The sequence below is a fragment of the Durotheca rogersii genome (assembly GCF_024521655.1).
Source record: "Durotheca rogersii strain YMJ 92031201 chromosome Unknown GGS23scaffold_19, whole genome shotgun sequence".
NCBI lineage: Eukaryota > Fungi > Ascomycota > Sordariomycetes > Xylariales > Xylariaceae > Durotheca > Durotheca rogersii.
Genome location: NW_026251250.1, coordinates 436702 through 459179, shown reverse-complemented (window position 1 = coordinate 459179; position 22478 = coordinate 436702). Strand labels below are relative to the sequence as shown.

At 55.1% G+C, this 22478-nt stretch overlaps 7 protein-coding genes across 7 annotated transcripts; 1 reads left to right on the top strand and 6 right to left on the bottom strand.

Annotated features, from left to right (window-relative positions):
• Nucleotides 1-4390: 4390 nt before the first annotated feature.
• Nucleotides 4391-7020, bottom strand: GGS23DRAFT_158776 (uncharacterized protein). Its single transcript, XM_051511417.1, has 2 exons — nucleotides 6563-7020; nucleotides 4391-6501 (listed from the first exon to the last, which is right to left on the bottom strand). Exons 1-2 carry the CDS (start codon nucleotides 6914-6916, stop codon nucleotides 4489-4491), a joined length of 2367 nt encoding a protein of 788 aa, XP_051369937.1. The 5' UTR covers nucleotides 6917-7020; the 3' UTR covers nucleotides 4391-4488.
• Nucleotides 7021-7624: 604 nt separating this feature from the next.
• GGS23DRAFT_598750 (uncharacterized protein) lies at nucleotides 7625-8921 on the top strand (the record flags this gene model as incomplete). Its single annotated transcript, XM_051518830.1, has 5 exons — nucleotides 7625-7658; nucleotides 7724-7794; nucleotides 7871-8085; nucleotides 8155-8528; nucleotides 8659-8921. The coding sequence occupies 5 exons, from the start codon at nucleotides 7625-7627 to the stop codon at nucleotides 8919-8921; spliced, it is 957 nt and encodes a 318-aa protein (XP_051369936.1).
• Nucleotides 8922-9339: 418 nt separating this feature from the next.
• On the bottom strand, nucleotides 9340-11432 carry GGS23DRAFT_158705 (uncharacterized protein). Its single transcript, XM_051511416.1, has 2 exons — nucleotides 11288-11432; nucleotides 9340-11227 (listed from the first exon to the last, which is right to left on the bottom strand). The coding sequence occupies exon 2, from the start codon at nucleotides 11199-11201 to the stop codon at nucleotides 9462-9464; it is 1740 nt and encodes a 579-aa protein (XP_051369935.1). The 5' UTR covers nucleotides 11202-11227; nucleotides 11288-11432; the 3' UTR covers nucleotides 9340-9461.
• Nucleotides 11433-14193: 2761 nt separating this feature from the next.
• On the bottom strand, nucleotides 14194-14874 carry GGS23DRAFT_598748 (putative 2-deoxyglucose-6-phosphate phosphatase; the record flags this gene model as incomplete). The annotated part of the gene is made up of 1 exon (XM_051518829.1): nucleotides 14194-14874. One exon carries the CDS (start codon nucleotides 14872-14874, stop codon nucleotides 14194-14196), a length of 681 nt encoding a protein of 226 aa, XP_051369934.1.
• A 1143-nt stretch (nucleotides 14875-16017) lies between these two features.
• GGS23DRAFT_158645 (uncharacterized protein) lies at nucleotides 16018-17263 on the bottom strand. The gene is made up of 2 exons (XM_051511415.1): nucleotides 17054-17263; nucleotides 16018-16990 (listed from the first exon to the last, which is right to left on the bottom strand). The coding sequence occupies exons 1-2, from the start codon at nucleotides 17153-17155 to the stop codon at nucleotides 16049-16051; spliced, it is 1044 nt and encodes a 347-aa protein (XP_051369933.1). The 5' UTR covers nucleotides 17156-17263; the 3' UTR covers nucleotides 16018-16048.
• Nucleotides 17264-18259: 996 nt separating this feature from the next.
• Nucleotides 18260-19542, bottom strand: GGS23DRAFT_577629 (uncharacterized protein). The gene is made up of 2 exons (XM_051516937.1): nucleotides 19073-19542; nucleotides 18260-19007 (listed from the first exon to the last, which is right to left on the bottom strand). Exons 1-2 carry the CDS (start codon nucleotides 19417-19419, stop codon nucleotides 18317-18319), a joined length of 1038 nt encoding a protein of 345 aa, XP_051369932.1. The 5' UTR covers nucleotides 19420-19542; the 3' UTR covers nucleotides 18260-18316.
• GGS23DRAFT_577625 (methionine aminopeptidase 1) lies at nucleotides 19543-21795 on the bottom strand. Its single transcript, XM_051516936.1, has 4 exons — nucleotides 21337-21795; nucleotides 20861-21277; nucleotides 20263-20809; nucleotides 19543-20205 (listed from the first exon to the last, which is right to left on the bottom strand). Exons 1-4 carry the CDS (start codon nucleotides 21595-21597, stop codon nucleotides 20087-20089), a joined length of 1344 nt encoding a protein of 447 aa, XP_051369931.1. The 5' UTR covers nucleotides 21598-21795; the 3' UTR covers nucleotides 19543-20086.
• Between the last annotated feature and the right edge of the window lie 683 nt (nucleotides 21796-22478).

Here is a 22478-nt window from a genome sequence, read left to right as displayed (position 1 = left end):
ATGCGAGGACACACCAAATAACCCGACTCGCCGTCCACAAAGTGCTTCTTATCCTTCAAGCGTCTCGTAGCCGCCAAAAATATACCGATGACTATATTACCTCGTTTATTTCGTGATGGGTGCTTTTTCTACCAGTTAGACGGGAGCCGCCGTCACGCCCGCTCCTTTGCTTCTCTGCCTCTGTCCCTCTGTCTCCCTGCCTCCCTGCCTCCCTAACCCATGCCTCCGAGACTCATGCACCTTACTGGGCGCCATCGCGCGCTTTCCTGTCGGTCGATAAACCCGGGTACGGCGCCGCGGATTCCCATTGAGACACGCGAAAACCTTCGAATACCCCTCCCCGTATCGGAGCGAATTCCCTCGTGGGTGAAGCACCGCAGCTGAAGCGCCGCGGCTGAAGCAACACCAACCTCACAACAGAAGCCGTCCTCGACGTCTCCGGAAACATATGGTCCAATAAGGCCGTTGCTATATGGCTCGATGGTTGTCGACAGCCCCGCAGAAAAGGAGCTGGGCATGTAGGCACCGAAGACTCGCACCACCCCGGCCTGGCCAATGACGAGCATCGTCCCGCCGACGGCCAAGACTGGATAGACTGTTGCGGTACCGAGCGGCTTTGGTGGGTGTTTCTAATAGACGAATCTCCTATCGCTGGCGGAAGTTTCTGCTAGGTACCGCTAGCAGATATTAAGCTTGCTTTCCTGCAGAACTCCTGGTGTGGCGCCCTCTCACCCGTAGAGGAGTTCAGGACTAGCGTTTGGGCGATTGAAAAGGCATCAACTCGTACCCGACTCTCTCGATCTCGATGGCTCACAGAAGCGTCACCCCGGCTCATGGTGGCTCCTATTGGGTTGGACTTTACGTTGACTGCCTCCGTATTATACCTAGATCGCACATAATATTAAGGGCAGGCTGGTCGAATCATACTTGGGGTGGATTTTAAGTCGTCTAAGATCATCTGCGATGCCGTGTCGGATTTTATTCGCGGGCTATTTGGATTTGAAAAGTTCTCTTGGATCCGGCGAGTTATTTCTGCCGTTCTGAGTCTGTCCATATGCGTGTCGCTATGGTCCGCTGCCCCGCCAAATTCGCAATCAGGCCTGCGCGTCTACACACGAGAAGACAATCAATACCAACCAGCGAGTCGGATTCCATTCCCATGTCTTAACGTACGACGATGACCGAACGCATATGGTTAGCTCGCAGCAGAGCTGGATACCCTTTTTTAGGGACTTGCTTAAAGCCTGCAAGCTTGATATAAAAAGCGAGGAGCCTCAGCAGGGGCACGAGTGCGTAGTTGAACGCCTGACGTGGTACGATACGCCGTTATTTCTCTGAACCTCTTAGGTTGCTGAGTGTCACTAGTTCAGACGCCCAAATCATCCGCGGGGATCTTAGTGAAGGAGGGGGAAAAATGAGTTAACAAGGGAGCCCACGACACCCTCCTATTCAATATGCTAAATCCAGGATCTAAGGGGTCGCGTATGTACGGCACATGAGTCTTTACGGGTACGTAGCATTTAGTCAAGCTTGGACAACCGACGATGCACCAAGGTCGTAACGAAGGCGGAGCGATAAAATCCTCCGTCCTCTCTCTCTTCAACCAACGGTAACACCAGGTTGGTGGGATAATGGCCTGATGACGACGCGAAGAAAGCGTACCTACCTGTCAGGACCTTTTCTGGGGTCGGTTACACACCTAGGACGTGCTTGGAGGATGCCGAGTTGTTGTACTCACAGAAGGGACTGAAGGGCACATTGAAAGGTAGAGATGTCGTGCCGGTAATAAATCCTGCTAAATGAGTGTGGTCCCCCGGGAGTCGGATTACGAGCGGGGCGTAAAGAAGAAGGGCCCCGAACTACTTGATCACGACATGTCACTGGTGAAACAACAACGAGGTGGTGGTGCGGGAGAAGGACAAGAGGATGAGAAGGCCGAAGATATCGCAACAAATAGAGCCGAGGAGCAATCGCGTTATTAACTAGGTATTTAGAATTCTTAACGATAGGGTGACACTCTCTGTAGCTTCTGATACAGAAGACGGCCCCTCTACCGACCGCATCTTTCGGCGCAGCACTCGTTGCGACTGAGCTCAAGAACAGCGCTGCTGCTGCTGCTGCAGGTCTCGCCGCGTCTTCTGATCCGCGCCGTATACCTGAGAGGCACTCGCCATAGCACTTAGTATGCCGCAGCGGAACCGGCTTAGCTAGCTCGAGGATCGAAATCAACTGCGCAGCCTTACCATGGACTGGCAATTACTCCGGGGGGGTTGCCCAGGCAGTATTATATGGTGGAAAACGCAGGTCTCGGCTGTCCGGCTTACTAGCACCTCCTACTAAATTGGCCTTCTGTCAGACAGGACATGAAGTAACACGTGCTATCTATGCGTGGGATTAACTTGTCCCTTTCAAGGGCTCCCACCGCGTCACATATAGGTAGTGGTTTGTACTTGATAGCAGGAAGGGTTCCCTGGACGCTATAAGCTAATGCGGATGTCTGTGTCACCCCCTGCTTGTGGATGTGGGAGTTTCAAGGAAGACTTGCGAGGGTCGCAATCTAAAAATGAAAGGGGGAGTTGGGCTGCAGTGCTGTAGCGAAGCGAGGTTATTGATCCAGTGTTCGTGGGCGAAGGCCCTCAGAGCTTTGGCTAGGAAAAATACTCGCTCAATCGACGTTATTTGTTCGCCGAGGCTACAAGTTAAAGATTCGAAGACCTCAGCGGAGCTAACCCGACCACGCTCGATGTCCAGGTCCCTGAACGATATCCCGTACCTCGCGAGCGACAGTTCCGCCGCGATGTCGTCTTAAGCCACTTCATGTGGGAGAGGCTGTAGCCTTCAGCAGCATGGACAAAACGGGCCGCGCTATCGCCAGCATCGCAGTTGAGAAAGGGGCGCGCAAGCAAAGCCAAAGCAGGCGGCTACTTGCCGTTGCAGCCCGCAATCTTCAAGATACTGCCCGTGCGCCTCGGAACCGTGCGGTACGGCGCCGCCAGTGACGGACCGCGCACCGACGAACAGCAAGCGGCCGAGGATCCGCCAAGACCCGCGCGGTAGTACCGGCTGCGGTTTAGGAGCGTGATATCGGCGGATGGCGGTGGGAGTCGTTGCGCAAGCTCTGCGGAGAACAGCTGGGTGAGAAGCTTCTGCGTGGCGTAGTGATTGACGCGACCGAACTCCCCCCCGGGTCGCGGATGGCGAGCTCCTCTCTTCGAGCGCGGCCCATGACGCTGTATCGGATGACACGGGTGTCAGAGACGGCCAGGCTCGCCGGGTGGGTTATTGATCTGTATAACGGAGAGTGATAGGACGATGAGCGGAGCTGTCGACGAGTGTTGACCTTGATCTTTTCATGGTCCGTTGGCGGCGCTAGGTCAAAGGCTGCTTCGAAACGCCCATGTTCAGCACCGCGATGTCCAGTCCGTCAAAGCTCTGTGCGCGCTTTGCGAACGCTGTGACGCCATCGTAGGCTATCTAGCCGCCAGAAGTCGACAGTACTACATGAAAGGACGGTCCGACCGCACAGGGGATTTGACTTTTCGGGTCGCCTCTTGGGCTCGTCTCGCATGGGAATGGCGGGCTTGCTCGTATTTGATCTGTTCGCTATGACCGTCTTCCCCTCCAGTCGATATTCTTCGGCAGGGTAGGGTAAATTTGGTGAAGATTTGAGGACTCAGGGAGATCAGCGCACTATCTTGCTTGTTGGCATGTCTACCGGCGATCATACCAAAGCGTTGTCTCCGGAAATGCCGAGCCATGTTTCTGTTGCCTTGGATAAATCGGATAAGCCATCGGGTTCCGAGCTTTGTAAGATTGGTGGGGATGTCAGGTGTGGGTGTGTCGGATATTTAACATGGGGTCGCAAGCCGGATTGACCGAAGACTGGTTGACGAGACGAGCAATCGGATAGTTTTGTGAAGCGATCGCGTACTTGGTCGGGGCGCAGCAGGGGGGGGAGGGGGGAAGGGAGGAAGGCAGAAGACCATCGCACCGCAGCACAGCTAATAAATTCGTTTCCTCGGCACCGAACAGTTGTATGTCGACCACGTAACGGCCTTCTGAAAAGGGGCTAGAGGTGGCAAGACAAGCCCAGTTAGACTTAAACGGGACCAGCGTGTGTCGACTACGGTTCCGACCAAGACGGTGAGATTTCAACGCGTAGGCGTGCGACGCATGTGCACGACGAATGGACGTGCGTGCATAGGCATCTGACGATCGAGTTGTCCTTGCGACAGAGTGGATAGTATCCTGTGGCATGCTGAGCACTAATCCTGGAGTTTGATTGATGTTCATGGAGGCGTCTTAATAATCTTGTTCGTAGCCAGATTTGCGACTCAATTTGGCCGGGGATATCTCCCGAGGGTTCTTGAAAAGACCCACTATCTCCGTTGAGCGCAAGACCGCGGTTGTTCACCAGGGTGCGCTCGAAATGGATTCAGCTAATATGAAAGTGCTATCGGCTAGCGACAGTGCTGGAAGCGGCCGTATCTACGGATCACGCCCTAGGTCGTGAGCTGAATCTGTCCAGGCTTGCGCCAAGGTACTGAATAGAGCCAAATCAACGCCCTGCAGCGTCCAATCGACTGTATCTGCTGTCACATCCGGCTCGAGGAAATACCTAGCCTCTCGCGCCTCGCTAGAATCGAAAGGCGGTGACATTATTGGGTCCTTATTTGCCGGCTCGGGTTGCTCGAGAGTTTCAGTTTGGTCAAGATACGACGGTGCCGTTTGCCAATCGGCGTTGACGGGCTGGGCGGTGTTGGTTCCGTGACTAGCGGGGCGGGCTGTAGATGTTACAATCCACCCGCCATCTTGGTTGATCGGAGAAGCCGGGTCACGAAGAACAACCAAGCTCGCACCAGTTTTTTGTGGCCTAGGCCGCTCGGAAGGTTCATTTTCGGCAAATATCCGGGCGGGTTCGACGGTCTCGGGAAGGGCAGGACGATGTTCGATATGAATTGACCCGAGATGCGGGATTTGTATTCGGAGAGGATGCAAGGCGTAACCGGCATCGCCGAGAGATTGAGGCTCCTGCTGCTTATCGACCCCAGAGCAGGCCTGGATATGGTAGTAGCCTCCGCCGAAAGACTCGTTCTCGATGGCTAGGAGTGGCCGGAGGATGTCGGAAATCTTTTGGGCAACGGCATCGCAGCTGGTCTGAGCCATCGTCTCCATGATTTGAAGGGTGTGTTCGAGCAGGCCGCGGTCGCTGAACCGCTGATGTCGGAGAGATTGGAAAGCCGCGGCGCTCTTGTTCGCGTCAGATCGGTGCTGGCGGCGGGCTTCGATGTGTGCGAGACACAGTGTCGTGCTGGCAATAAAGGAAATGAAATCAATGCCACGACAGTATGCGGTACTCAGAATGGAGCTGCGGAAAGACACGAATTGCGTGACAATCGCACGACTCGCGTTCGCAGCAGTCATCTTGCTGTAATCGTAATTCGGCTCGGCCGACGGAGACAACATCAAGTACGGCAGGTGTAGCTGAACTAGAAGGTGGTGATATGCGAACTGATTCGCCAGGCGGATCGATTCTTCGAACGCCCTCGCGTCATCTCCAGAAATGGCGGCAAGATCAGGGGTCGTCAGCCACCAGCGCGGGGGCATCAACGCCGCAGCCTTCTGTAGCATCTCGTCCACCTTGTATGTCGCTGCCAGGTTAATTCGCTCGATTTCATTGCGTTGGAGGATGAGACCGGCCGCAACCGACATCATGCGCTCCATGTGTTCCATAGCCGTACTATCGTCTGGATGTAATGCTTCCTGGTTGGCGAGGGGGTTATCGGAGGAGCCTTGGGGAAGGCCCAGAATCAATGACAGATACCGGTCAGAGACGACCAGACGAAACCACATGTAAGCGGGATCAATGCGATCCCGCGTCTCGCTTTCGAGGGCCCTACCCGGCGCGCCGGCGTGCAATCCCATCATCTGTGCCGTGACCATAGCCCTGCGGTTCGCCAACCAAGCGCGACGGAGATCCCCAGCATTATTCAAGTACATACTCTCGATCATAACACACTCGATGCCCTCGAGAGAGCTAACGAGTTCGTCGTTGCTTGTCACAAGCCTGGTAGCAGCGTTAAAGGTGCGATACATAATAGCACGGTAGCCTGCGCTGAGGCCAGAGAGCTCGTCGACGTAGCATGGTGGAATGCCTTGTAAAAGCGTCGCCAGCAAGAGTAACTTTCTGGCTAGGAGAACTGGATGAGATTCCAGTGAAGGCGGCTGCAGGATGCGTCGTCGCGAGGAGATTCCCCTTGAGAACAGCTCCGAATGCGGTTGGCAAACCATACCGTGGAACAATACCGAAACACCTACCGGAATGCTCAGTATCAGATCAAGATCGCGCTCGTCAGGCCAGATTGAGAATAGGGCGCGAGATAGGTGGTCAGGATTGCTGGCCAGCTGGCCCTCTATTGTTAGATCGGGGCCAGGGGTGGTGACCACAAGAGAGGGAGGTTGCTCGACGTCGGCATCACGCCGACCACCGCTGGAATCTCGCTGTCCATTTCATTCGCAGATAAGCACCCGCGCACCGCGGCATACAGAGGGAATCTCATACTGATGGTGGCGCCGGGTTCTCGTCTGGGCTCGGTCGACGTCGCGGCCAGGCGCTCGACGTGTCGACGCTGCCGCGGCTGACCAACTGTTCGACGAGCGATTCGACCCGGCTGAGCCGGTCGGTCTTGGTGCCGGCCGATGCTGGCTCGTCGTGGAATCGCTGGCTGATGCACCTGGTTCGACGGCTCCTACACCCGTCACAGACAGCATCGGTAGGGGCAGCGAAGGTGCAGCGGACTTTGCGTCGCTTGCACTCCCAGCAGCTCTGGGCGCCCTTGCGGACCTTTCGTCGCCTGAGCGCAGCTGGCGCCTCGCCCACCGCGGAGGCGTTGTCGCGTCGGGGCGAATAGGGCATGACGGCGGTGTCCGGAGGTTCGTCGTGCTCGTCTGGCAGTCTTGCACCTGGGGGAGACGAGGCAGGTTGGCGACGGGGTGCCAAGCAGAGTGGAAGTTGACGAGGGCAGCGCAGAGCACGATTTGATGAGTAAGGGGTTGTCTGCAGGAGCCTTAGGCGACGCCGAGTCGACCCGCCGCAGACGTGCAGGTACATAGTACCTACATGTCCGACGCGGCGGAGAATGCGAGTCACCGAAAGCCGCACCAGATGCTACCAAACGCCCTTGTAGAGCAGGCCACAAGGCGAGCGGGCCAATCAAGAATTCCCATCCTAATAAAAGCACCACACCAAAGGTACCCCGTTAGCCCCGCGGTCGTAACGGCGGTGGGGTTCGCTTTTCCCTCACGTTTTGCCTTGACGGGAGCCAGGTTCAGCTTATTATATAACAAAGCTCGGCGATCCTGCGGATGGCGCTGCGCGGCGTGCAAGTCTATATATATATATATATATATGTGTGTGTGTGTGTTTGTGTGTGTGTGTGTTTGTGTGTGTGTGTGTGTGTGTGTGAATGTAATGATGTCGAGGGCGTCGTGTGTTCGTTCCGTGCGATTATATTCACATTCCTCTCGCCGCCGCTTTCCAGCTTTGGCTCGTTTCGCCAGTCGCCCCCTCCCCTCACCCTAACGGAACACGAATTCGCCAGGTCTTGTCGCGAAGTGTTTCGCGATGGTCAAAGTCGCCGTGGCCGGCGGCTTCTCGCGTGAGTATTGCCCACATTCTCTAATGGAGGGGCGCGCGAGCTAACGCATTCCGGCCATCCCGCAGAGGTTGCCCAAGAGGTCGTCGACGCGCTCCTGGCAGCGAAAAAACATGAAATAACGGTATTGAGTCGGAGGGTGAGAACATACGGCCCTGGCCGTCCTTACACACCCGCCGTTGCGCCTCCCTCGCTGACGATAAGACCCTGTATAGGAGGCTTCGACGGAGAACCCCCCGCCGGCGGAGATACGCTGGCAGGTGGTGGATTACGGCAGCAAGGAATCTTTGGCTGCGGCCCTCCGGGGGACTCACACCCTCTTGTCTTTTGTCCAAATTCTCTCCGACTACAACCACAGGTCCCAGAAGAACCTGATTGATGCCGCCATCGCTGCGGGCGTGAAACGCTTTGCGCCGAGCGAATATGGAAGGTAACAACACTTAACACGTTCCCGCAGCCAACACCCATACTTGAGTCCACTGACTTACCAGATGCAAAGCAAGGGCACCGTCAACATGCCGTGGTGGCATGGGAAGGAAAGAGTCAGGGAGTACCTGAAAGAAGTGAACCGGGACGAGGAGGTTCTCAATTACACCCTCTTCCAGCCCGGCCTGTTTCTGAACTACTTGGCCTACCCCCAGAAGACGGCCAAGCACGTCGATCCGCTGCAGACCGTCTTCGACTTCGAGAACCGGCGCGCCGTAGTCGTGGAGGGCCACGAGGATGCCGTCCTGACCCTGACCACGGTTGCCGACCTCGCCGGCGTCGTCGCCCGCGCCGTCGACTACGAGGGCGAGTGGCCCAAGACTGGCGGTATCCGGGGCAATAGGGTCACTTTCTCGCAGCTTCTCGAGATTGGCCGCCGAGTCCGAGGTGGGTGCCTGTCTCTCTCTCGCTCTCTCTCTCTCTCGCCTTGACCATTGCGTGCGCATGTGCATGCGTACGAGCGCGAAAAGGGGATCTGTCTCCGCTCGTCGCGTCAGACTGACACAGGGCCATGCAGGACGTGATTTCGCCGTCGACTGGGCTAAGATGGAGGATCTAGAAGCCGGCAAGCTGGACATGTCGTGGGGCCTGTCAGCAGTCCATCAAGCGGTCTCGGCAGACGAGGCGGCGGCTTACCTCAAGGTGGTTTCCATCGGCATCCTACTAAGCAGCGTGAAGGGCGCGTGGGACGTGTCGGACGAATTCAATCAGCTCTTCCCGGATTACAAATTCACCCCGATCGAAGACTTCCTCGCGAAAGTTTGGGGGGGGCAGCCGTAGTGGGAGTCGTCACGCCGGCGACCAAGACCCTGACCTGAGCCACTAAAGTGGTTATTAGGCGGTTCCATCGCTCTTGTGTGAGTTAAACTCTCTACTTATGCCCGTGTTGCTACGAATTTGGAGAGAGGCTTGGAGGAATTTTTCGGTCGAGGATAATGGATAGGTGATGACACGAGGCTATAGCTGGGATCCATGCGGAAGAAGGCTATCTTTTTGGTAGGTTCATTACGAAGCCAGAATACGGGCGCATAACAACTATCTAGGTATTTCAAAATGGAATTCTGTGTGGGGAGCATCTGTTCCGAGTTCCGGTGTTTAATAACACAACTTTTTATCACGAGCTTAGAAGTAATCTATTAGGGAAAACAATGTGTAAAGGAATAAAGCTATATTAAAAAGAAAAGAAAGGAGGGTGCGCCGTACCAAGGCTGCGTTTCTGGGATAGATTGTGTAACCATCAACACCCTAGCTTAGCTAGTAGGTATACCCTTCTTCCTCTTTCCGCCGGCGACTCCTCCCCCTCGGGTCTCGTTTAATAATCTATACCTTTCTTTTCTTCTTTGGTGACTCCTCCCCCTCGGGCTTCTCGTGATGAGGTATCCGTGCCAACTCCGTATTCGCTCCATCCGACTGTCCCTGCGGCGGCACAATTGTCCAGCCACCATCGATCAATGGATCGAAGGCGTCCGCGTAGATGAGGTACTTAGATGCTGAATCCGCATACTTTGACGTCGGATCTGCATAATGGAACATGCCACAAATCTCCCCTAGGGCGAGCATGTCCTTCATGGGCAGATGCTTTTTGTTCTCCGCAAAACACCGAACCAATGCCGAACCACAAGCACTATCCCGTATGTACGGCTTCTCGGTTTGAATGTTATCGCTGGTACCGCTCACCCCCTGTTCTCCTGCAATGTAGACCACCTCGTCCTTCGGCATAACCACATCAATTTCTTCACCGTCCTCATCGAGTCTTTTTTCCAAGAGGAGGCTGTGTGGCTCCCCCTCTGCTCTCTTTGGCTCAAAACGGCGTCCGAGAGACACGAGTGTCTGCTTCCCCGTACTGAAGCCATCGATGAGGAAACGGTCGTACAGGCGGACTTGGTTGCTGGGAACGAGGCTCTTCGCATTCGTGTTGATATCCATAAAGTTATTCACGAACTTGATGCCGGGATGGAGTTTGGCCAGGGCGATATCTGTCTGCCCTACTCTCTCTACCACTCGGCCTACTTCAGTACCGCCCTCGCCCTGGATTATGCGGAAAACTTCGCGCGCTTTGTTGCTGTCCTCATCGAAGAGACCGGGGTATTTCTTGTCATGCTCCTCCCAACAATGCCATGAACAAATCAACCGCTGCTGGCCCCCTTTCTGGACAAGTACGCCTGCTGACGCGGACGAGTAGGTATTCCCTTTCTTGTCCACCGATGACAACATTGTTCCGGGGTAGAATTGGCCATCTTTGGCAACGTAGTCTGTCTCGTCTGCAACGCGATCTTCCTCGGCAACCTGTGGCTTTGGCTTCTGGGCCCGCCTACGTCGCCCCACGTTTGTCAAAGGACCATTATGGTACTGTAAATTGAACGGTGCGCGTTCAATCAATGGCGGCATATCCATCAATGTCTCTCGGAACACAGATTCCTCGCTTCTAGGGAGTTCCACGACGACAGTGCCGGCAACATAGGTGATCGCGATACACGTAGGAAAGACGGAGCCGATGAGGCGGGCAACAGCATCCTTCCCTGGTATGCGGTTATCCTGGAAACCCTCCAAGATGGACGCGTCAACCACCATATACTTCTCTGCTTGTCCGAACTCGCCGATCTTAGGGCTAAAATCCATATCGTCGGCCTGGCGCCAGATTGCAATTAGACCTCCAACCAGTTCGGGCAGCCGCCCGACAGGAACCGAAGGTGTACAGCCTAGAACTACCCAGGGCTCGCAGAAGTATTGAGTGGTCGCCCCAAAGACTTGCCCCAGGTGCCGTCTCGCGGCTTTGTTCTCCTTTTGTGATACATTGCCCATGTGTAGGGAACCGTCTGGGCCGAGGAAGGATATGTCGATGCTCGCGAGGGCGTCGTAGTGCCCACCGACGTATGGTTCATCGTCTGTTCGGAGGTGCGACATGCTGCTGACAAGTCCCGCGGTATCGCTGCAACTTCTGTTGTGGGTAGTCCGTGTGATCTCGATGGGTGGTTGAAGAGTGGCGGTCGCAGAGGTGACTCGTCTGTGTAATATAGTACCGGGCTTGGGGTTGGACAGGACGGACGTCCGGGTCGCCATGGTCGGATCGACACAACGCTTCCTGACTTTTGTTGGGGGAGTTAAATTTAACTTGAAAGCATGTGGTGTGTGGGAATAATCCTAACCTTTTACTCTCTCCTTATCCTATCACTTGCTGCTTGGACCCGTTGGCAGTCAAAAACCATAAGGCTTCTTAGGGTTAACCAGTCTCGCTTGTGATTCTGCCTGCGAGCATATAAATGAGGGAGATTGTTTTTGCTGGAAGTGCGGGGACTTCGTGAGAAACTAGATTCACCTTTGTACCTGCTCGTAATTTGGCCTTATCTCGGGCCCTTCTTTCCCTTCAGACAAGAGTTCGCCTTCCCCAGGCGCGACTTCCGCTGCTCCCCGAGGCCTTACCCGTTCCTCCTTTCGCGGCCTGAATACGTACCTATTAATACCTTCCAGGATTTTTTCTTCCTCCAGAGTCCCTGCGGCGAAATTTTCTCATCACTGCTCTCTCCGAATAGCACTCCCACAATCCCAAAAATTTCATTTTGCGCTCGTTCCCCTTCCACTTTTCTGCTCCTAGACCCTGCGCAAGAAAGACCACAAATAAAGCAGGACGAGAGTTTCTACCACTTTGATCTCTGTGCCCGCAATCATACTAGCCCTAGGCCAAAGCGTCACAGAGGCACCTCATTTGAAAGCGCAGATGCCAGTCCATCTTCCCTCCCCGGAGACTAGGAGCCTGAGGAGGAGTGGGCGGACATAAACGACCCCCACCCTTTTGGCTTCTTCAATACCGGGATCGAGAACTCTGATGTGCTTAAGAAATTCGAGTTCCACGATCACCCCTCCTCTCCGCCTGTATTAGACTCGGTGCTGACGTTCACTGGAACTTCCGAAACGTATTCACGTTTCCTGGAGCGGAAAGGAGGGAGTGGTGGACGATTAAATCGCCCGTTTTCGAGAGATTACCATTGATGGAGGACTTAATGGAGCGGCAAAGGGCGCTCAAGAACCACCGCAAGTTTATGATACTCGACCTCGAGTTAATGGCGGGCCTGAAGAGGACGGATACTACGAACCAAAAGATCACAGTACTCCTGGGCGTCGACACAACCATATGCAGTAATGTATTTCATGGCTGGACAGTTAGCGTAAGTACCACTCTAACTAGCCGCTGACCTTGAAATCAGTAGCTGATATCACTGGGCCATATATGTATCTACGGTAAATATCTCAGCCAAGAAGAGGCTTATAAAAAACTAGACCAATGCGTTTCGAAGCCGAGCCACCTTAAAGCTTTATGCAACGAGTCTAGCGTTAATGCAAGCGCTTGTGGAGGTATCTTCCTTATAGTTTCTGACCGTTTATTAACGTGTAAATAGTAGGATAGTAATTACCCTCGCCAAGAGCCTCGCGAAATCTCCTACGCGATATTATATGGCCCGGATAGAAAGCCAGCGAGCGGCGGCTTCCGAGAAAAGTCTTCCATTTAGACCCTTCGAACCTTTGTACGTCGACGTCCTGACAGGAGTCTCGGGACCTAAGGAGTGTCCAAGGCACAGGGGCGAATGGGCCGGTAGTAAAGAGGTTAGTGTTGTGTGCGGAAACTCGTATACCCATATCTTTAAATAGAATCGCGTAGGTATTTTCCTGTAACGACTAATATTATGGCGCCGGCATTGTATTAGAAACGCCTCTCCTTTATATATACTAACTCCTGGTAAGTCTCATTTTTTATCCTGCTTATATATCCTAGATCTGGTAGATATTCCGTTTCGAATGTCGCATGTTAAGATACTGTTAGGTGCGAATAAACAGGCCGGTCCTGATGGATTTCTACGCCGAGCTCCTATTTATACGTATCGCGAGAAAAGAGAAAATAAGCCAACTCCATGCTGCCACCGTGGATGATAAGCACATATAATGAGCTCGTAGATTTCTTCTGGGGCCTTCGAACCCGCCCTATGTAGCTAAGTGAACTACCCTTAGCAAAGGTGAAGGCCTGCTGCCAGCTTCATGTTCTTGCTCCGAAAACCTCGTCCGAGGTACCGCATAAGGCCCTCGAAATAAAAACTACGAAAAGACATACGTCCCTAAGCTTCTTCCTTAATCTAGTAAGCTATATCGAAATCTAGAGAGGTAAAATCGCGATCCCTTTACTAAAATCCGTTACGCGTAGGTTCAGTGTTCGCCTACGGTAAACAAACGGAGGAAAGGGCCTCGAATATATATGTTCGGTAATGCAGCAGTAGCCAGAGTTTACCAGATTTCCTCTACGTTTCTAGAATCCGTCCATGGAGGATTCGCCGGCGGCACCGGCGTCTCGAGTCGTTCCTCATCGGGGCCGTCATTTTTCTAGACGCGGGGCCAGTTCAGAACAGCCGAAAGGCGATGATACGTAGGGGAGGGTGGAACTTGGCGATAAGCTAGGAGAGCAGAGCGATCGCATTAGAGAGGGTAGGGGACTGGGGAGGGGTCTCCTCGGCTGGAATCATTGCCACCAAGGACCGGCTCGGGAGAGACGACCCACCAGCTCTCCGACCGGGGTTTCCGCCCGACGCGGACAGGCCGATAAATTCTACGTATGTAATCAGGCGATGCCGGACATCGGGGTATGCGGACGTTCCTTGAGACAGGGGTAGGCTTGGGTCCTACCTCTACGGGCGGGTATAAATATGACTAAAACAAGGAAGGATTGAGACGAAGAACCATTGCGAAGGGCCCCTATGTCAATATTCGGCCTTCAAGATGCAGTTTCTAGGCAACAAGGAACAAGATCTGGATTTGATTTCCGGCCAGTCCCAGACTCTAGGATGAGCCTAGGAAGATACCCTTGCTCAACGCAAGGTTGGGGTGTTTGCGGAACCTTTTAAGAAGAGGGACAGAAGTCATCTTAAATTGAAAAAAAATTTTGGTGGCTCAGTCCACCACGGAAAATCACATGAGGGTTCGAGAAGGAATCCTTTCTGCTGGCGCTTCAGCTCCCCGCCAGGCCCCCCCAAATGCCCGGAGTCGCAGTCGTCTCCCGCTTTTTTTGCCATCACAAGAAGTCCTGCAAAGCCTCATCCAACGTCTTGCCCTCGCGGAGCGGGACGGCGTCGCCCACCATAGGCAGGCCGATCCTGTTGTGCCAGACGACGCGCATGCCGGCGTCGGCGGCGCCCTGGACGTCGCCGGGGCTGCCCGCGACGAACAGCGCGTCGGCGGGCTCGACGCCCAGCGCGGCGAGGACGGCGGCGTACGCGGGGCGGGCGGGCTTGTAGAAGCCGCTCTGCTCGGCGGTGAGGACGGCGTCGAAGGCGAAGGCCGGGGGCGCGGCGGCCGCGGCGGCGGCGCGCCCCAGCCGCATCGAGCAGTTGGTCGCGACGGCGAGGCGGCACGAGGGGCGGCGGGCGCGCAGCGCGCGCAGCACCGCGCCGGCCTCGGGCCACGCGCGCAGGCCGCCCTCCTCCCAGCCGCGCAGGAGCGCCGCCGGTGCCGCCGGCGCCAGCCCCACGTCGCGCGCTGCCTGCGCCACCAACGCCTCGTACGGCACGTACGCGCCCGCGCCGAACGTCACCGCCAGGTACCGCTCGCGCCACCGCCGGCCCTCGGCCGCGCTCCCCGACGGCGTCGACGCCGTCCACAGCGTCCACGAGTCCAGCAGCGCCGTCAGCAGGTCGAAGACGATCGCTTTCGGCTGCCACGCCGCTTCGTCGACGGCACCCGGGGCGGCGGACATGGTAATGGGGTGGAGGCTGGGAGGGTAGAGTCGGCGTGGAGGTGGGACGAGGTGAATTCGGTGTTTATATATGTGCATACACCGAATTCGAGGTAGGTAGGTATGTATGTACGGATTATACAAAAAACTCTTCCTCGGGGGAGTAGGTATACTAATACTCGATAGTTCGGTTTTTTTTCTCTTTCGTTTTTTTCCTCTCTCGCCAGGATAAACTCTCCACGAGGGCATTCCACGTCCAGGCTTAAATAGACTACGCCTCAATACCTACACCTGGCCACCCTTCCGAAACCGCGCGCATGGTGGTCGACTAGCCTTGAGAGAAACAGGTCGGGGACAGTGTTGCGATCGCATTTCTCCACCAAAAGAGGGTGTATTGTGGGGTGGCGCCGGGTACGGCGCTCTCGCGCACCTGATTGGGAATAGCTGTCGATCATTGAATTAAACCCTTGATAGGCAACACATTGACTCCTAACGTCCTGCACACCTACAGCGTGTATACCCGTACATACTTAGGTTGCTGGAATATTGGTGAGTATGATTTGGACTTAGGTAGGCAGGCTTCGTACGTTTACCCCTTGCTCCGTAAGATTTTTCATTGAATGCGTGAGGTTGTTCTGTTTCGTTTTGTTTTACTGGTCTTATTTCTCACTTACTGAGCTTCGTTAAACGAATTGATGGTTATATCGACATGTAGGTAGTAGATATCTATCATCGGGGACTTCCCCCACATTGTCTCTCCAAAACTGCACGTAGGTAATCTTCCTCGCTACTCCACCACAACCTCAGATGAGTAAAAACAACTCGAGTTTGTGCACCACCCGTAAACGAGAACCGACGATAGCCTTTGGCTGCTATACGAGTAGAACTTACCCCCGCCGCCGCCGTCATCGATGGGCTGGCACACAGCGTACACGTGTCGGCCTAGTCTCCGTTCCTCGTTCACGACGCGCAACACCTGCAGAATCTGGAAGATCGGAAAGCTCCCCTCCTCGAGGCAGCCCTCCCGGTATCGTTGGCCTAGCCAGTTGTATGCCCATAGGCCCACCTCCAAATTGTTCGAGCGTAGAACGCAAGCCAAGAGCAGGCCAGCTAGGCCGACCGTGTAGGTATTGAGCCTCACGCAACTATCCCAGTTCACCCCGGCCGCGATCCGGAGGAGAAGCAAGATCCACGGCTACGCGGTGTCACAAGCATCGTTCAGCTCTTCCGCCCTCCCATAGCTCTGTCGAAAAATGCCGAGAAACTCCCCGCACTGCATAATCCGAGCGACGACATAGTAGGCAAAATTCATTGCGGCATTGTGAGTCCCGAAACGTAGCGGCTGGATTTGTGCATCAACCCTGTTGTCGTGAGTCGTCGAGTTCGAGTCAACGGGCAGATCTGAGGATGGTATTCGGGCCCGCCACTCATTCAGACGATGTCGTACTAATGCGCTCGTCACGTCGCGCTCGAAATCCTCCTGAGTCCATCGCGCTACGCACCGCATGGCAGAGCCGGAGAACTCCCCGCCGATTCTCTGCTGCTCTAGGTCGGGCCGGAAAGGCGATCCGTGAGCGTCGACTAAGCAGAATTCTCGCGCCCGGGGAAGCATCCGGCTCAGCTGGCGTGCGGCGAGGGCCATCATGGTATCTGCCAGTACCGGCGCCAGACTCTGGGGACGCGCGAGTCTACTGAAGATGGGATGCAGTGCGGGAGTACACTGGCTTTCCCAGACGCTCATGTAAAAAAGTCCTTTACTAGGCTTCAGAGCCGGATTCAGCGTTGGCAACGCGGTATGCATAATTTGCCTCGAGCCAAAGAACCAATCCGTCCATAGTACATCCTGACCATTGCATGATTGCGTTGTAGGAGTGCTAGAAATTTCCCCGTCGTTATCTCCGGCCTCTAGATGGGAGAGGTTAGAATGGGCCCTAGTCTCGTCGGGGTTCGACCGAGACACGGAGCTGCCGGTAGTTTCTGCCTGGAGCTGGATTGGCCTTTGATCTGCTCGGGCGCCATCGTCTCGGGGCACGGTTGGACGGAAAGAGACATTGCGAAATTCCAGCTTGGTCTTATACCCGTCGCAGAGTCTTCCCAGCCGAGTACAGGCGCGACAAGCGAGCCTGCTCTCATCACACTGCCAAGGAAGAGTCAGCCCATTTCAGTCCCATCCGCGGTAATACCCAGTTGGCGTATCGACCTTTTTGCGCCGTAATCGGCAGTTTCGACACCCGGAACTGGTGCGAACGATCTGCGTCTTCTTGCGGCACGGCGGTGCCGGGCCGCACATTCTATACGGCATGAGAGCTTCTCGCTAGCGAGCGACTCCAAGGAGAGCAAATGGGGCCATCAGAGGGCAACCCAAAGAATGTCGTTTGCACTGCAAGGTGCAACGCTGTAAGCTGTGTGTTCATGAGGGACGCGAGAAAACAGGTCGCCTAGGAGTCCCCGCTGATCTAATTTCGACTGCTTCTGCGACTTCGCGTCGCTAGCGGCCCTGTTGACTGTGGATTGCGACTATGCTCTTTGTGGTGAGCGAAGGCGAGAGCGTCGGATGTTTACCGGAGGTCTCGTTTCGGCTCCGCCTCCGCCTGACTCCGAGCCTGAGGGGTGATTCGGATTCAAGGCACAGGCACGATACATGCCTATTAGCCCACAGAGAAATGGGCCAAGGAGTGGGCATTGTTCGCTGGCCGACATATGGGGAGCCCATATCGAGCGCATGTAGGTACCACGCGAACGAATTCACTCCTTTATAAGCTGTCGGGCATGCTATATCTCTTGACTTAACCCAGGTAATGCCCTCAACTCTAGCTCAAGACCCAGAAAACAGCCGCCCCGGGGCCTCGTTTCTTGCCACCCCGGTTAAACTTGACATTTACCAAAAAGGACAAAAAAACCCCAGGGATAACTTTGCGGACTCAGTTTCGGGCACATACACCACAGGACTGTGAGTACAGTACAGAGGCCGCTCGTTGGGTATTCGTTTGCTATTGAAGTACGATAGGGGTAAAAGCTTCTGGCTTCGGCAATGTGAGCTTTCACCAACGAAATATAGAAGTAATACGAACTACATCGCACCTTTCCATCCGTTCCCTCGGAGCTTTAACGGTGCATGACCGCGTAAACTTGAAATGCACCCATGTGTACCTTGAGTAGACCCTCAAGCTTCCCACCCAATCCCCCCTAATTGGTGGAAGCTGACGGTCGCGGGCCAATTTGAGGATCGGCAGTGCTGGGTTCGGTGACGGCGCAGTCGGTGCCTCTTCCTGGTATGAGGGGTTCACATATTATCCGCCGACAGAGCACCGCGCTGTCTGATGTAAAGAGACACTCGGCTGCCAAAATGTTCATTGTCCACCGGAAAGCTCAACTCCACGTAGTGTCGACGAACCATGTCCTCGACGCGCGGGGAGATGTTGTCCTCGCTTGAAGGGCAGAAAGCCGTCAGCACACCCTTACATTAATAGAAAATTTGGAACGGGGGCCCGTACCATTCGGTCTGGCCAATCCATTCCGCGTGCTGCTCCACCTCCTCCACCCTGTTCCAGATCATGACGGCTGGTTGAGCAATGTCTGCTACGATTTGCCGTACAGGCGTTTCCGGCGAGATAGATAGTACGAGGCTCGCATCGTCCACCTCGAGGAATGCGCGAGGATTTTCAACTACGGATATTCCGGCGCCGGCTAGAACCTTCTTGTCGACATCTTCGTATAAGGGGTCCTGCGCAAAGCACACAATATCCTCCTCGGCAATACGCTGTCGCTCAGCAAAAAACTTTCGTAAGATGAGGAGAAGAGCATGCTGGCAGGCGCTTCGCTCTGCCATTTCACAGTCGGACATGTTAAAACAGGCAAAAGCCACTATCCTCCTGACGTCCGGGATAGCTGCCGATCGTAGCGTGGACAAGAGCTGCTGGCAAGCGCTGCTAGACTCCCATTCCGTCCTCTTGCGTTGCAAGGTCGCCTGGACTGCCTCGAGGGGAAGAACCGGATATTGTGGGACGTAATCATTTGTGACACTGTGTAGCTGGACGGGCCGGGGCTCGACGACCATGGGGAGGAACGCATGTTCGATGTTGAATTCGTCGGCAAAACGTCGAGTCGTCGAGGTCAGGTGATCGATCGGCCTGAAGCGAACCAGAAGCTTGGCGCTATCCGGCAGCAGTCAGAGAGATGGGTGTTTTTTCAAGAATCCGAGAGATGCACGGGGACCCACTCAACGATGTCTACGTCCGGGAGGTCTCTGTACGGGTGGACCCTTCCGAGTGGAACACGGAGTTCGACAACGCAGTCGTCGAGACCTCTCACGATGAATTTCCGGACAGTGTGGACTCGCGGGTTCGGGTTGACTGCTAGCTCGTCGAGCTGCCGCACTATGTCCCGTATGGCGTCCTTGGTGAAAAACGGAACACCCGAGTCGAAGACGGCGTTGAGTTTCTCCGACAGACGAGCAATCGTGCGCCGGTTCGCAGCCCGGCGCGCCAAGTGAGCCGCCCCGAACCCCCGCAGGTCTGCTGCATCGATTGACTCGATAACGTGAGATGGCACTGGGTAGCGCGCCATGGTGCGAGGTACCGCCGCGGGAGGGCCGTTCTTCGTCCGAATGGCGTTGGAGGGGAGCTTCCGCTTCTACTTACCGCCGAGGGGATTCAGGTGGAGTGGAGGTTAGAGGGGAGGTAGGTAGGTACGGGAGGGTTTGTCACATGACGCCACTGGACTCGGCAACTTAGGTATTTTTTTTTCATGCTGGTCTGCCAACTTTTTCCGCCAACAATCAATCCTCCTCCTTCATCCTCATAACGACAACCAACAGATTTTCCTGTCTCGGGAATAGGCCTTGTGGCCACTTGGGGGTGACACGGGGAAGATGACACATTAGCCGCTCTCCATTCTCATCATCTTAAGCATGCGGCCGTGGTCTGGCGGGCAGGGCCGACAAAGTCGTCGGTATCGCAGTAACGAGCCAAGTCTTGTTAAGTCAAGAAGTTAACCCAAAAAACAATAGACCTAGTGTAAACGAACTCAACTAACATATTGATCCGGGCATCCTTGATTCGTTCAGGATGTGCTTAACTACGAAGGATCTTACTAGGCCAATGTTCTCGGCCCATGTTACCGCCTCAGGTTCGCCTCGGTTGCCGGCCACATTGCAGCAGAGGCCCTGTACAGGATAAGGAACCTACCGAGAGTACCTATAATGTATCGTCAAACCACTCGCTGGGGTTTTCCATCACCCTCCACTCCTCCCACCGGCTGCTATTATCGGCATAGGTATTGGCCCCCCCGGGGAATTTTCGTTTGCTGCCGTCAAAACCTCGACGCCCGTTTCTGTGACGAGCAATGTGTGTTCTACGCAGACGTAAGCATTGGAACAGTCGACCCCGACTGCGACTAGGTTCCACATACCAAATTGGGCCGTCCGCTTGCCGTCTACTGTGGCGTTCGTCCAGTTATCCGGCCAATACACCTCGTGAGGCTTCCCAAGCGCCAAGATGGGCTCGATGGTGAAGGCCATCCCGGGCTTGCACACCCCCGGCACCTTGCTCTTGGCGTAGTGCGGGATCCACGGCGGCGGGTGGAACTCGGAGTTGATGCCGTGGCCGCCCCAGACCCTCACGACGTGGCAGTTTCGCGACGCGGCGTGCTTCTCGATCACGTTGCCGAACTCTCGGAGCGGCGTCCCGGGCTTCACGAGCGCAATTGCCTTATCCAGACACTCCCGTGTCGTCTCGACTAGTCGGACCGAGTCCGGGTCCGCCCTGGCCCGGTCGCCTATGTAGTACGTCCCGTTGACGTCGGCGTGGTAGCCTTGGTGGTATAGCGAGATGTCTAGGTTGAGGATGTCGCCGTCTAACAGGAGTCGCTGGTCGGGTATCCCGTGGCAGACTACTTCGTTCGGCGAAGTACACAGCGATTTAGGGAAGTGGTTGTAGTTGAGAGGCGAGGGATACGACTGCCGAGGTTTAGAAGCGGTCTACGTCGTCCAAAAGCGCGCCGCACTTACATTCCGTTCGACGCAGGCTCTGTGGCACACCTCGTCCAGGTAGTCCGTGGTGATCCCCGGCTTGAGCTCCGCGGCGACGAGGTCTAACACTTCCCGAGCTAACCTGCAAGCCCTACGCATGCCCTCCTGCCCCTTAGCGTCCAATATGTCGATTTTATTTCGGTTTAAGCGCTGCTCGCTTTTGGGGATCCCAGTATCGGCGTAGTCCGGTTGCGCGATGGACTTGGGGACGGTGCGTTTCGCAGACAACGGATAGACGGGCCGGACGGAGCCGGTAAACGAGAAGCCCGGGAACGGGTTGAAGAATCCGGTAATGGAATCCGGCTTACAACCACTACCCCCTTGGGGAGCGAGGCTGTGGCCGGTACCGTTTCGGGCCGGGGCTTGCGCCGTTCTATGTATGGATTTGTGTTGGTTCTACGAGGTGATGTCTGTTAGCCCGAAGCCTTGGTGAAGAGATAACAACGGAAACCCACCCAGGCCTGCTTAAAGCAATCTTGGGAGCAGAAGTAGCTCTTTTCCAGGCCTAGTTTCAGACACGTCGGGCACTGCAAATTCCCGGCCTCGTTTGTACAGCCGTCTCGTAGGCATTCCACCGTTGAGGGCGGCAGTTCTGAGGTGCTTCCGGTCATCGAGACGAGACTCGCCCTGCGCAGCCGAACGTGTCTACAAGACTGGGAGAGGTACGACTGTCTACTTTGGCTGGCAGGCAAAGGGATGTATTTGGCTCGTATCATTAATCAACGTCTTCAGAAGTGCTACACACAACGTAGGTATGGAGAGAAGGCCGTTGCTCTTGGGGTCAGACGTTGCACCCTACAGGCTATGCATGTAAACCGCACATTAGTATGCATGTACACGAGTATTCAGACTGCACCCTTTAAGGCGGTTGCGTTTTGGCTAGCTGGCTCGCTTCCTGTGATCCCACGATACCAAGTAATCAATTAGTATGCGAATCTTTAGAAAGCTGAAGTTATGCCTGAGCTGATATATTAAGATACCTGGGAGTTAACGGCTACTGCTAATTGACTGCTTATTTACATCAACCAGATTCAGGTGAATATTGGCCGTTTTTGCAGTGAATATTGGCTAATCTCCTAAGGTGAATAGGCAAGGGCAGCAGTGAATAAGGGCGGCAGGGATCCACATCTGTCCCTTCAGGAACTACTCCCCTTTGGGCCTAGTTAAGACATTAGGGCGCAAGTGCCTCCTGTGCGGAGACCCTCCGCAGGGCGCGTTCTTGGCACCCCCAGCCGGCCAATGAGAGGCTTGTTGCCCTCCCAAAAAGCAGAGCATGCTTGTACCTGGGTACCCGGGGAAACACGGGTATGTGCACATGTACCTACCCGCGTATACATATACACAGCACAGCGGGGCATTACCGTCCGGTTTTCGGCGCAGGATAAGGGAATGCCAGGCTACACCTAGGTACGTAAATATGTCCCGGTGGGTAGGAAGGCGTTTCTACACTGCCACGGAGGGAATCCTGCCCAGCCTAGATCCGTAGCCTGCGAGGACGATCACATCAAAGTACGGACGAAGAGATGGTGAGGAACCTCACGGCTCGCGGCTTAAGGGGCAACGCGGCTCTGCTTGGCGACAGGAGGCACCGTCGTGG